This window comes from Macaca nemestrina, chromosome 20 (assembly GCF_043159975.1).
Source record: "Macaca nemestrina isolate mMacNem1 chromosome 20, mMacNem.hap1, whole genome shotgun sequence".
Classification (NCBI taxonomy): Eukaryota; Metazoa; Chordata; class Mammalia; order Primates; family Cercopithecidae; genus Macaca; species Macaca nemestrina.
This window is the reverse complement of record NC_092144.1, coordinates 20,769,548-20,783,045: the sequence shown is the minus strand read 5'-3', so window position 1 is coordinate 20,783,045 and position 13,498 is coordinate 20,769,548. Positions and strand designations below refer to the sequence as shown.

At 39.5% G+C, this 13,498-nt stretch overlaps 1 protein-coding gene across 2 annotated transcripts in view; it reads left to right on the top strand.

The window, feature by feature from the left end:
* Positions 1 to 3,988, top strand: part of LOC105489690 (zinc finger protein 257-like) — a 39,306-nt gene extending 35,318 nt beyond the window's left edge. The window contains exon 5 of one of the 2 annotated variants that reach the window (XM_071088067.1): positions 453 to 3,988. In XM_071088067.1, the coding sequence (XP_070944168.1) occupies positions 453 to 1,765 (1,313 nt within the window). In that variant the 3' untranslated portion in view covers positions 1,766 to 3,988. The remainder of the gene's footprint in view (positions 1 to 452) is intronic. The other variant, XM_071088068.1, reaches the window with a different exon arrangement.
* Positions 3,989 to 13,498: the final 9,510 nt, after the last annotated feature.

The following is a 13,498-nucleotide window of genomic DNA, read 5'->3' as shown; positions in this document are numbered from 1 at the left end:
GTCTCGATCTCCTGACCTTGTGATCCGCCCGCCTCGGCCTCCCAAAGTGCTGGGATTACAGGCGTGAGCCACCGCGCCCGGCCGCCAGTATTTTTCTTGTCTTTTAAATAGAAACAAGGAGTTGGCAATTTACTTCTAAGAACACTATGTTATACTGGGGAGAAGGACGTTCTGTGTTGGGTTAATGTAACAGACTTTTCTTTTTCTTCATGTTGCTTTTTTCATTGTTTTCACCTGGGGCACTTCACACATTTATTTATAAATTTTCCAAAAATGTGTTTTGGTCAGTATGTTTTTGTTACATTTTATATGTTTTTGAATAAATTAGAGGCTGTGTTATTTTGCTATGCCATCTTGGTTATATAGTTTATATAGTTTTATAGGTTAGATTTGTAAAAAATATTTACCTGAGTCCAGTAAGTGGAGTAATTTGTTGTTTTAATTTCTTTTAGTTATGTGTTCTCATATTGCTGAAGACCTTTGGCCAGAGCGAGACATTAAAGATTTTTTCCAAAAAGTCATACTGAGGAGATATGATAAATGTGGACGTGATAATTTACAATTAAGATTAGGCTGTAAAAGTGTGGATGAGTGTAAGGTGTGCAAAGGAGATTGTAATAGACTTAACCAATGTCTGACAACAACCCAGAGGAAAATATATCAATGTGATGAATATGAGAAAGTCTTTTATAAATTTTCAAATGTAGATAGACATAAGATAACACATACTGAAAAGAAAACTTGCAAATGTAAAGAATGTGGTAAATCATTTTGCATGCTTTCACAACTAACTCAACATAAGAGAATTCATACTAGAGAGAATTCCCACAAATGTGAAGAATGTGGCAAAGCCTTTAACAAGTCCTCAGCCCTTACTAAACATAAGATAATTCATACTGGAGAGAAGCCCTACAAATGTGAGGAGTGTGGCAATGCTTTTAACCGGTCCTCAGCCCTTTCTCGACATAAGAGGATTCATACTGGAGAGAAACCCCACAAATGTGAAGAGTGTGGCAAAGCCTTTAACAGGTTTTCACACCTTACTCGACATAAGATAATTCATACTAGAGAAAAACCCTACAAATGTGAAGAATGTGGCAAAGCCTTTAACTGGTCTTCACACCTTACTGAACATAAGAGAATTCATACTAGAGAGAAGCCCTACAAATGTGATGAATGTTGCAAAGCCTTTAACTGGTCTTCAGCTCTTACTACCCTTACTCAACATAAGATAATTCATACTAGAGAGAAACCCTACAAATGTGAAGAGTGTGGCCAAGCCTTTAACCGGTCCTCAGCCCTTACTGGACATAAGATGAGTCATACTGGAGAGAAACCCTACAAACATGAAGAGTGTGGAAAAGCTTTTAACCGGTCTTCACACCTTATTCAACATAAGATGATTCATAATAGAGAGAAACCCTACACATGTGAACAGTGTGGCAAAACTTTTAACCAGTCTTCATACCTTATTCCACATAAAATAATTCATATTAGAGAGAAACCCTACAAGTGTGATGAGTGTGGCAAAACCTTTAACCGGTCTTCACACCTTACTCAACATAAGATAATTCATACTGGAGAGAAACCCTACAAATGTGAAGAATGTGGTAAACCTTTTAATCGTTTATCAAACCTTACTGTACATAAGAGAATTCATGCTCAAGAACCCCAACGAAGTGAAGAATGTGGCAAAGCTTGTAACCATTCCTCGATCCTTATTAAACATAAGGGAATTCATAGTAGAGAAACCGTACAAATGTGAAGAATGTGGCCTGGATTTAACAAATCCTCAACATTTACTAAGTACAAAAGAATTCATGAGAACTCATATGGAAGATAAAGCCTAGAAATAAGAAGAATGTTACAAAGCCTTTACAAGTTCTCAACACATAATTTATACTAGAAAGAAATCCTAAAGTGTGAAGAATGTCACAAAGCCCTTAACAAGTCCTCAATTATTAACAGATATAAGATGTTTCATACTGGAGCAAAACTCTACAATCCTGAATGTCACAGTGCTTTTAATAACACCTCAAACTTTTCTAAACATTAAAAAAAGAAAAAAAAAGATTATACTCTTGCAAAACTCTAGAAATACAAAGAATGTGAAAAAGCTTTTAAATGGTTTTCACACTTGATTGCAGGTAAAATAATTTATACTGGAGAAAACTCCAAGTGTGAAGAATATAACTTTTTTTTTTTTTTTTTTTTGAGACGGAGTCTTGCTGTCTCTCCCAGGCTGGAGTGCAGTGGCGTGATCTCGGCTCACTGCAAGCTCCGCCTCCCGGGTTCACGCCATTCTCCCGCCTCAGCCTCCCAAGTAGCTGAGACTACAGGCGCCCGCCACCACGCCCGGCTAGTTTTTTGTATTTTTAGTAGAGACGGGGTTTCACCATGTTAGCCAGGATAGTCTCGATCTCCTGACCTCGTGATACACCCGCCTCGGCCTCCCAAAGTGCTGGGATTACAGGCTTGAGCCACCGCGCCCGGCCAAGAATATAACTTTTAACCAGTGTTCACAACTTATTGCACAGGAAAGCATTTATAGTTGAGAAATGGTGTACAAATATAAAGAATGTGGGAAAGTCATTAATATCTGCTCACATATTGTACAACATCAGAGAGTTCATACTTAATATTATAAATACAATTACTATCAAACGATCTTTCAGAAATATAAGCCTTTAAAGTGAAGAGTTTATTCTGAAGACAAACCTTACAAATATAAAGAGGGTTGTAGTACTTGTATCACATATTTTATTGTACACATTTTTATTTTTTTATTTTTAAGACAGAGTCTTCCTCTGTCACCCAGGCTGGAGTGCGGTGGCGTGATCTCAGCTCACTGCACGCTGCAAGCTCCGCCTCCCAGGTTCACAAGATTCTCCTGCCTCAGCCTCACGAGTGGCTGGGACTAGTGGTACCGCACCCACCAGCCCGCCACCACCCCCAGCTAATTTTTTGTATTTTTAGTAGAAATGGGGTTTCACTGTGTTAGCCAGGATGGTCTCAATCTCCTGACCTCATGATCCACCTGCCTCGGCCTCCCAAAGTGCTGGGATTACAGGCATGAGCCACCATGCCCGCCTATTGTACACATTTTCTACTAGAGAAGAACCGCGAAGCAGTTGCTGAAACTTTGTTCAACGTTAGGGAATTTATATCGGAGAAAAATTCAGCAAATGTAATCAGTTCGGGAAAACGTTTTTTCAATAACTATAGCATAGAAAATGCCAGAGAGCTCATACTAAAATATTCTTTTGCAGATGAAATAAATACGAAGAAATATTTAATTCAAATTGAGTTTATATAATTATCAGAGAATTAACAGTAGAAATAGCTAAGGCACTGACACTTCAGACATTACACTAAATCAGACTGCTGTGTGTAGAAAATCCAAAACTACAGTTGGTAAGTAAATTAATTTTATATAACTTTAAAATGAGTAGACATTTCTTTGAAAAGTCATGATTACATTCAAGTATACTTTTTTGGTAAGTTACAAAACTTTCTAAAAGTAAATAATGATGTAAGTTAACTCTGAAATTACTTCATGCTATTTCTTCATTTCTATTGCATTCACCTGTGAAAGCATATGATCAACTATTGCTGCATAAGAGATATGAGGGATACTTTATTAGGTGGGAATTACACACCACCTCTTCTCTAAAAGAGTAAGGACAATGAAATGTAAGATGCATGATAAGTATCTAAGTGAAGAGGCTCTTTGTAGTTAACTTAGTGATTTATGAGGTAGTTGTTCAGAGTAATACTCTTTCATGTTATAAGAGAAAAACATTTTTTAGTTAAATGTAAGTTAAAGTAGTACCATATAATGTTACTGATTGTACTTTTATTTAATAAAATGCAGTACATTTAAAAACTCTTAGATTATGTGTGGACTTAATTTTTAATTAGATACTTTCTTTTACTATATTAATACTATTGTACATTCTGGCTGGGGCAGTGGCTCACTCATGTCTGTAATCCCAACACTTTGGGAGGCTGAGACAGGCAGAACACTTGAGATCGGGAGCTCGAGACCAGCCTGGCCAACATGGTGAAACCCTGTCTCTACTAAAAATACAAGATATTAGCCGGGCATGGTGGTAGGTGCCTGTAATCCCAGTTACTTCAGAGATTGAGGCAGAAGAATCAATTGAAGCCAGGAGGCAGAGGTTGCAGAGAGCCAAGATCACGCCGTTGCACTCTAGCCTGGACAACAAGAGCAAGATCCTGTTTCAAAAAAAAAAGTTTTGTGCATTCAATGGAGCATTATTATTCCACTAACTGTAACATACCCACCTTGAGGGTGTAGGTAAAATATAATGATAAGCCATCTGGCAACATAGTGGAATAACATGTCTAGTAATGGGTTCTGTCAGTGGCTTCAGATTGCAAATAAGTTAAAACGTATTTTTCACATAGGTTACATTTTTATACTTTTTTTTATTTGAGAGGGAGTCTCGCTCTGTCTCCCAGGCTGGAGTGCAGTGGCACGATCTCAGCTCACTGCAAGCTCCACCTCCCGGGTTCACGCCTTGCTCCTGCCTTAGCCTCCTGAGTAGCTGGGACTACAGGCACCTGCCACCACACCCAGCTAATTTTTTGTATTTTTAGTGGAGATAGGGTTTCGCTGTGTTAACCAGGATGGTCTCCATCTGACCTCGTGGTCCACCCGCCTCGGCCTCCCAAAGTGCTGGGATTACAGGCGTGAGCCACCATGCCTGGCCCCGTTTTTATCCTGTCTTATTCTTTTTAATTTTGTGGTTACACAGTGTGTGTATATATTTATGCCATATATGGCATTTTTTGGTACAGGTGTATAATATATAATAATTACATCAGGATAAATGAGACATCCATCACCTCTAGCATTTATCCTTTTTATTACAATTTGATTAGTAAAATAACAGATACTGTGTTTTAAAATATTAAAAGCACTTTGATTATTTTAAAATTTACAATTGTTCTTCGCTACAGGGTCATTTTTATGGTCATAATAAAATTTGTATAGAAGTATAAATAAAATTGATACATCTCTAAGTCCTGAATAAATAAAGAATTTGTTACATATTTTTCTTTGAACATGTTTTCTCTCTGCCTGCAAACACATACAGGCTTTTAGTTTTTATTTACATAGAGTTAAATGTATACATATATGACTCTAAAGATAAACCTTAGGTGTAAGAAAATTATGAAGTATGTGTGAGTACGAGTTTGTATCCATTTTCAGAAGAAGATAGCAATATTGGAACAAAACAAATTAATACAGTGACTTATTAGAAAACTAAAAACCTTGAAAATGTTGAAAGCAAATCTATACTCTGCATTGTATTGAATTCATTGCTGTAAAATGTTAGGGCTTATGGTTCAAAATCTGCCTATGCACATTCTCAGTTTTTACTTGTCTGGTACTCATGCTAGGCCCATGATTTTCTTGTTTTGTAGTTTATGAAGTACTCATTATGTGAGCTGGTTGGGGATTATAAGAATGATTTTTATGAAATTTAAAGAGTGCACACAAAATAATTTTTAGATGTAATTACAAAATTACTGTATTATTATATTTTAGTTTTTGATTTTGTTTTATTGGAGAAACCTATATAAGCCTAATTTTCTTTATTGTTTCACTTTTCATATTGACATAAGTAAATCTATTGAGTGAGCTAATTTGCTTTGGTAAGTACTAGGGAGACTTCACAAGTCATGAGGATGTTTTTACATATGTAGCAAACAAATATGACTTCTGAGTAAAACATGCTTTATAATAAGTCATAAATACTTTTGCTGGAGTTTGTAACTTCAAGTTGGAAATGGAAAATACCAATGGTGAAGAAATAACGTTGATTCATCATGTGGAGAGGACTGCTGCAAAGCTGACTTACTGAATTTATACAAAAATTCTGCTTCTTGTGATTTTCAGTTTTGTCTTATGTGTATTCCAAGTATATATGCATCACAGTCTTTCCTCTTTTACTGTGTTATGTCTACAGTTTTCTCATTGTTGTCTTCGTGCGTTGTCATTTTACATGGGAGTTTGTAGGTTCTAAGGAGAAAGTTGGTATTCTTTTTTTTTTTTTTTTTTTTGAGACGGAGTCTCGCTGTGTCACCCAGGCTGGAGTGCAGTGGCCCGATCTCGGCTCACTGCAAGCTCCGCCTCCCGGGTTTACGCCATTCTCCTGCCTCAGCCTCCAAGTAGCTGGGACTACAGGCGCCCGCTACCACGCCCGGCTAGTTTTTTGTATTTTTAGTAGAGACGGGGTTTCACCATGTTAGCCAGGCTGGTCTCGATCTCCTGACTTTGTGATCCACCCGCCTCGGCCTCCCAAAGTACTGGGATTACAGGCTTGAGCCACCGCGCCCGGCCTGGTATTCTTTAATGCACTGAAAAATTGTTTTTTTTTTTTTGTTTTTTTTTTTTTGTTGAGATGGAGTCTCGCTCTGTCACCCAGGCTGGAGTGCAGTGGCGCATCTCAGCTCACTGCAAGCTCCGCCTCCAGGGTTTACGCCATTCTCCTGCCTCAGCCTCCCAAGTAGCTGGGACTACAGGCGCCTGCCACCTCGCCCGGCTAGATTTTTGTATTTTTTTAGTAGAGACGGGGTTTCACTGTGTTAGCCAGGATGGTCTCGATCTCCTGACCTCGTGATCCACCCGTCTCGGCCTCCCAAAGTGCTGGGATTACAGGCTTGAGCCACCGCGCCGGGCCGAAAAATTGGTTTTAACTGAAGAATTTGCTTATCAATATAACTTTCAGAATAGATATACATTGTTAACAAGTGAAAAGATTACATCACTTAGCTTTTTTTTGTGTGTTAAAAAAAGTTGTATTCTTACAAAAAGCATAGCAAATATAAAATTGGTAAAAAAAATATATTTTAGAAATTAGATTCTAGAGTTAATGGTAAATGAACAATTTTAAATTTAATTTTGTATGATATATTTATATCTCAACATATTTCTATGCAGAATTTTTTTTTCTTTATGTTTTTATTTTATTTATTTATATATTTATTTATTTTTGAGATGGAGTCTCGCTCTGCCGCCCAGGCTGCAGTGCAGTGGCCAGATCTCAGCTCACTGCAAGCTCCACCTCCCGAGTTTACGCCATTCTCCTGCCTCAGCCTCCCTAGCTGGGACTACAGGCGCCCGCCACTTCGCCCAGCTAGTTTTTTGTATTTTTTAGTAGAGACGGGGTTTCACCAGATTAGCCAGGATGGTCTTGATCTCCTGACCTTGTGATCCGCCTGTCTCGGCATCCCAAAGTGCTGAGATTACAGGCTTGAGCCGCCGCGCCCGGCCCTTTTTTTTTTTTTTTTTTTTTTTTTTTTTTTTTTGAGACAGTTTTGCTCTCTCAGGCTGAAGTGAAGTGGCCCATTCTTGGTTCACTGTGACCTCCTCCCCCCAGGTTCGAGTGATTCTCCTACCTCAGCCTCCCAGGTAGCTGGGATTACACCACGCCCAGCAAGTTTTGTATTTTTGCTAGAGATGCGGTTTCGCCATGTTGGCCAGGCTAGTCTCAAACTCCTGACCTCAGGTGATCCACCCGCCTCAGCCTCCCAAAGTGCTGGGATTACAGGCATGAGCCACCCTGCCTGGCAGAATCTTCTATTTTTAAGTGAATGTTGAATGTGGCAAAACAATATACAATGACCTGTGGATTTGAAATTTGGAATAATTTATCAAGATGTAGCAAAATACATCTTGATAAAACAATTTGGAGGAATTACATGCCTTTTTTTTTTTTTTTTTTTTTTTTTTTTTTTTTTTTTTGATATGGAGTCCCGCTCTGTTGCCTAGGCTGGAGTGTAGTGGCATGATCTCAGCTCACTGCACCCTCCACCTCCCAGGTTCAAGCGATTCTCCTGCCTCAGCCTCCTGAGTAGTTGGGAATTACAGGTGCACACCACCATGCCCGGCTAATTTTTGTATTTTTAGTAGAGATGGGGTTTTACCATGTTGGGCAGGCTGGTCTCGAACTTCTGACCTCGTGATCTGCCGACCTCGTCCTACCAAAGTGCTGGGATTACAGGCGTGAATCACTACGCTTGACCCATATTCTTCTTATTTATTTTAGGGTTTTTTGTTTTTTGTTTTTGAGACGGAGTGTCGCTCTGTAGGGCAGACTGGAGTGCAGTGGCGCGATCTCGGCTCACTGCAAGCTCCGCCTCCAGGGTTCACACCATTCTCCTGCCTCATCCTCCCGAGTAGCTGGGACGACTACAGGCGACAGCCACCACGCCCCGCTAATTTTTTTTTGTATTTTTAGTAGAGAGGGGGTTTCACCGTGTTAGCCAGGATGGTCTCGATCTCCTGACTTTGTGATCTGCCAGCCTCGGCCTCCCAAAGTGCTGGGATTACAGTCCTGAGCCACTGCGCCCAGCCCATATTCTTATTTTATATAATTTTTTTTAGTAGGTTAAGTTTAGTCTACAGATTTTTAGTCACCTAACTGTAGCCAATTCCTTGATCACTGGTAAGTTACTGATTAGTAATTCCAAACTATTGTCCGGACACAGTGGCTCACACCTGTAATACCAGCACTTTTGGGAGGCCGAGGTGGGCAGATTGCCTGAGGCCAGGAGATCGAAACCAGCCTGGCCAACATGGTGAAACCCTGTCTCTAATAAAAATACAAAAATTAGCTGGGTGTGGTGGCAGGCGCCTGTCATCCCAGCTACTCGGCAGGCCAAGGCAGGAGAATCACTTGCATCTGGGAGGCGGAGTTTGCAGTGAGCGGAGGTTGCGTCACTGCACTCCAGCCTGGGCAACAAGAGTGAAACTCCATCTCAAAAAAAATTTTTTTTTTTAAAGTAATTCCAAACTATTTTAGTCACTGTAAAAAATATTTATTAAATAGAAAAAAGTATTCTGGGGCCGGGCGCGGTGGCTCAAGCCTGTAATCCCAGCACTTTGGGAGGCCGAGACGGGCGGATCACGAGGTCAGGAGATCGAGACCATCCTGGCTAACACAGTGAAACCCCATCTCTACTAAAAAATACAAAAAACTAGCTGGGCGAGGTGGCGGGCGCCTGTAGTCCCAGCTACTCGGGGGGCTGAGGCAGGAGAATGGCGTAGACCCGGGAGGCGGAGCTTGCAGTGAGCTGAGATCCGGCCATAGCACTCCAGCCTGGGCGACAGAGCGAGACTCCGTCTCCAAAAAAAAAAAAAAAAAAAAAGAAAACAGTATTCTGATAATAGTGTTTCTGAAACTTTCAGAAAGTGTAGACCAGTCAAAAAATGATTATGTATATGCAGACCATAAATTTTATATTTAATTATAGGCTCATTCTAGCTTTTAATATAAAAATTTGATATACTTAAAATTAGTGGTTCTTTTAAATCATGGGAGAAATATCATTGTTAGTATTCATTTACCAAAATATTTTTTTAAGGCTTAGTAATGAGTACTTTAAACCAAAAATCAAGTTCTACATACTATCTAAAGGTATAAATAGCAATTTTTAAATTCTTTTTAGATTCTACTAAATTGGAAGATTCAAAGCCAAAATGTTACATCAGAAACGGAAAAAAGCATTAGGTGAGAGGGTGTTGGGCATCATGATTAAGATTGATACTTAGTATCAGGTGGTTCCTGTTTGCATCCCAGTTCTGCCACTTATGAGCTATATGACCTGAACACAGTTTGTTAACTTCCGTGTGCTTAACTCTTCAGCTGTACAGTGAGGATAATAGTGCTTAAATCTTAGGATATTGGTAAAATTAAAGCAATTAATACTGATAAAGGTACCAGAAAATTTCCCAGCGCGTAGCGAGTGGACAGGAAATTTATTAGCTCTTGTTAATGCTGTTAGCTCATGATCAATGTTGAGGCTAAAAAGAAGGTGGCCAAATCAGTGGTTTGTAACCCATGTTTATTCTAATCAGTCAGCCTGGGGCTATAATAGTAGTTGGATGTTTTTAATACTATCTGGCAAATTCCCATATATTCACATACAGCATAGTTACAAATATCTCTGGAAAGATCTCCTGTTGAGTTCTGTTCCTTTGCACTCCAGTAACACTAGATAAATCAGCACTTAAATGCCTAGTGTTTGTCAGTGTTAGAGGCAAATTGTTTCTTCATCTGCTTGTTTAATACATTTCTTACTGCCAAGTATTTATGTTCATTTGTTAAATGTAGTTTACAAATATGTATTCAAATATTTTTCTCTAACAAGTGAAGGAAATCATCTACTTACACATTTAGAGAATACAGTTGCTTTAGAATCTGTTGTTTCTTAAAGTATTACATTATTTTGAACATTCAAATCAAGATATTTTCTGAATTTTGGGTTCAGACTATTCATAATAAGAGTTTACCTTCCTACATTACTAAATGAGAAAGGCATTTGAGATATATATATCTCTCTCTCTTAAAATTCCAGGAAATGTATATATATGTCTTAATTTTTATATGTGTGTGTGTGTGTGTGTGTTTCCTGGAATTTTAAGATGAAGAAACACTTTTTCTCTGACCCAATTTCTTAAAGTTTACCTCTTTTAAAAAAAAAAAAGTATTGGCTGGGCGCAGTGGCTCACACCTGTAATCCCTGCACTTTGGGAGACTGAGATGGGCAGATCACTTGAGATCAGGAGTTCGAGAGCAGTCTGGCCAATGTGGTGAAACCCCGTCTCTACTAAAAAGACAAAACTTAGGCCCGCCGTAGTGGTAGGCACCTGTAATTCCAGCTACTCTAGAGCCTGAAGCAGGAGATTCGCTTGAACTCAGGAGGCGGAGTTTGCAGTGAGCCAGATGGCACCACTGCACTCCAGCCTATGCGACAACAGTGAAACTCCCTCGGATAGATAGGATGGATGGATGGATGGATGGATGGATAGATTGATTGATCAATCGATCGATCTAAGATAAGATAGATCGCCTAGCTAGCCCAGCCAGCCAGCTGTGGTGGCATCCTGTAGTCCCAGCTATTCAGGAGCCTGAGTGGGAGAATTGCTTCAACCCAGGAGGTGGAGGTTGCAGTGAGCTGATACTGCACCATTGCACTCCAGCCTGGCAGACAGAGGGAGACTCCGTCTGAAAAAAAAAGTATTAGGCTGGGCATGGTGGCTCATGCTGTAATTTGATAACTTTGGGAGGCTGAGGCAGGTGGATCACCTGAGGTCAGGAGTTCGAGACCAGCCTGGCCAACATATAGTGAAACTCCATCATTACTAAAAAATGCAAAAACTACCTGGGCGTGGTGGCATACGCCTGTAGTCACAGCTGCGCAAGAGGCTGAGGCTTGAACCTGGGAGATGGGGGTTGCAGTGAGCTGAGATCGTGCCACTGCACTCCAGCCTGGGCGACAGAGCGAGACTCCGTCTGAAAAAAGTATTAATAGTATTTTTACTGGCAAATCAGGGTTTTATACATTACAGGGTACAAAGGGATGTTTTGATATCTGTATATAAAATAAAATTACCTATCAATAACCTTTTTGTGGTGAGACACTTGAAATTCACTCCTAGTTATTTTGAAATACACAATGCATTAATGGCCGGGCGCGGTGGCTCAAGCCTGTAATCCCAGCACTTTGGGAGGCCGAGGCGGGTGGATCACGAGGTCAGGAGATGGAGACTATCCTGGCTAACATGGTGAAACTCCGTCTCTACTAAAAATACAAAAAACTAGCCGGGCGTGGTGGCGGGCGCCTGTAGTCTCAGCTACTTGGGAGGCTGAGGCGGGAGAATGGCGTGAACCCGGGAGGCGGAGCTTGCAGTGAGCCGAGATCACGCCACTGCAATCCAGCCTGGGAGCACAGTGAGACTCCGTCTCAAAAAAAAAAAAAAAAAAAAAATACACAATGCATTATTGTTATAGTTATGTTGCTGTGCAATAGATCTCAAACCCTATTTTCCTGTCTATTTGAAGCATTGTACCCTTTGATTAACAACTCCCTATTTCCCTCTCAGACCCCTGCCTTCTGCTCCCTATTATTTCACTTTCTACTTTTTTGAGTTAAACTTTATTAGATTCTACATATAAATTAGATCATGCAGTGTTTGTCTTGCTGTGTCAGGCTTATTCATCTAGCATAATGTCTTCCAAATATATATTGTTTCAAATTATTGGATTTACCTTAAGGCTGAATTGTATTCCATTTACCACATTTAAAAAATTAAATATATATTTATTGATTGAGAAACTTGTGTATTATGTAAAAATATGTTAAAGTATGTATTAATGGAATTTAGCATATGAATATTTTATTAATAGTTAATTTGTACTGAGCACTAGCCATAACATTATTTATGTGTTAATGGATTTTAATTCTTACTGTAACTCAACATTTAAAGACTCATTTTTAGTAAAAACAAAAATTGAATCACATATTGTGATTCAATATGTGAAGACTTTGTCACATTCTTCATATTTGTAGGCTTTATCTTCTGTATAAATTCTCTGATGTTCAGTAAGAGTTGAAGACCAGTTAAAGACCTTGTTACATTTTTCACATTTTTAGGGTTTGTCTCCAGTATGTTATTTTACCTTCAATATGGTTTGAGGACTGGTTAAAAGCTTTGCCACATTCTTCACGTTTGTAGGGTTTTTCTCCAGTATAAATTTTCTTATGTCTAGTTAGTTCTCAAAACCAGTTAAAAGCTTCGGCACAGTCTTTAAATTTGTAGCTTCTCTCCTTTAAGAATTATGCTTATTAAGTTCTCAGGTCTACTTAAAAGCTTTGCCACATTCTTTACATTGTAGGGTTTCTCTCCACTGTGAATTATCTTTTGTTCAGTAAGTTTTGAGGACCACTTAAAAGCTTTACCACATTTGTAGGGTTTATCTCCAGCAAAAATTTTCTTACGTCTAGTAAGGTTTGAGAATTGCTTAAAAGCTTTGCCACATTCTTCACATTTCTAGGTTTTCTCTGTAGTATAAATAATCTTATGTTCAGTAAGTTTTGAGGACCAGTTAAAAGCTTTCCACATTTATTTTTTCATTTGTAGGATTTCTCTCCAGTACGAGTTATCTCATTTTCAGTAAGTTTTGAGGACCACTTATGAGTTTTGCCACACTCTTCATATAAATTACCTTATGGTTAATAAGAAATGGTTAAAAGATTTGCCACATTCAGGCCGGGCGTGGTGGCTCAAGCCTGTAATCCCAGCACTTTGGGAGGCCGAGACGGGTGAATCACGAGGTCAGGAGATCGAGACCATCCTGGCAAACATGGTGAAACCCCGTCTCTACTAAAAAATACAAAAACTAGCCGGGCGAGGTGGCGGCGCCTGTAGTCCCAGCTACTCGGGAGGCTGAGGCAGGAGAATGGCGTGAACCCGGGAGGCAGAGCTTGCAGTGAGCTGAGATCCGGCCACTGCACTCCAGCCGGGGAGACAGAGTGAGACTCCGTCTCAAAAAAAAAAAAAAAAAAAAAAAAAAAGATTTGCCACATTCTTCACATTTGTAGGGTTTCTCTCCAGTATGAATTACCTTACGTTCAGTAAGGTTTGAGGACCAGTTAAAAGCTTTGCACATTCTTCACATAA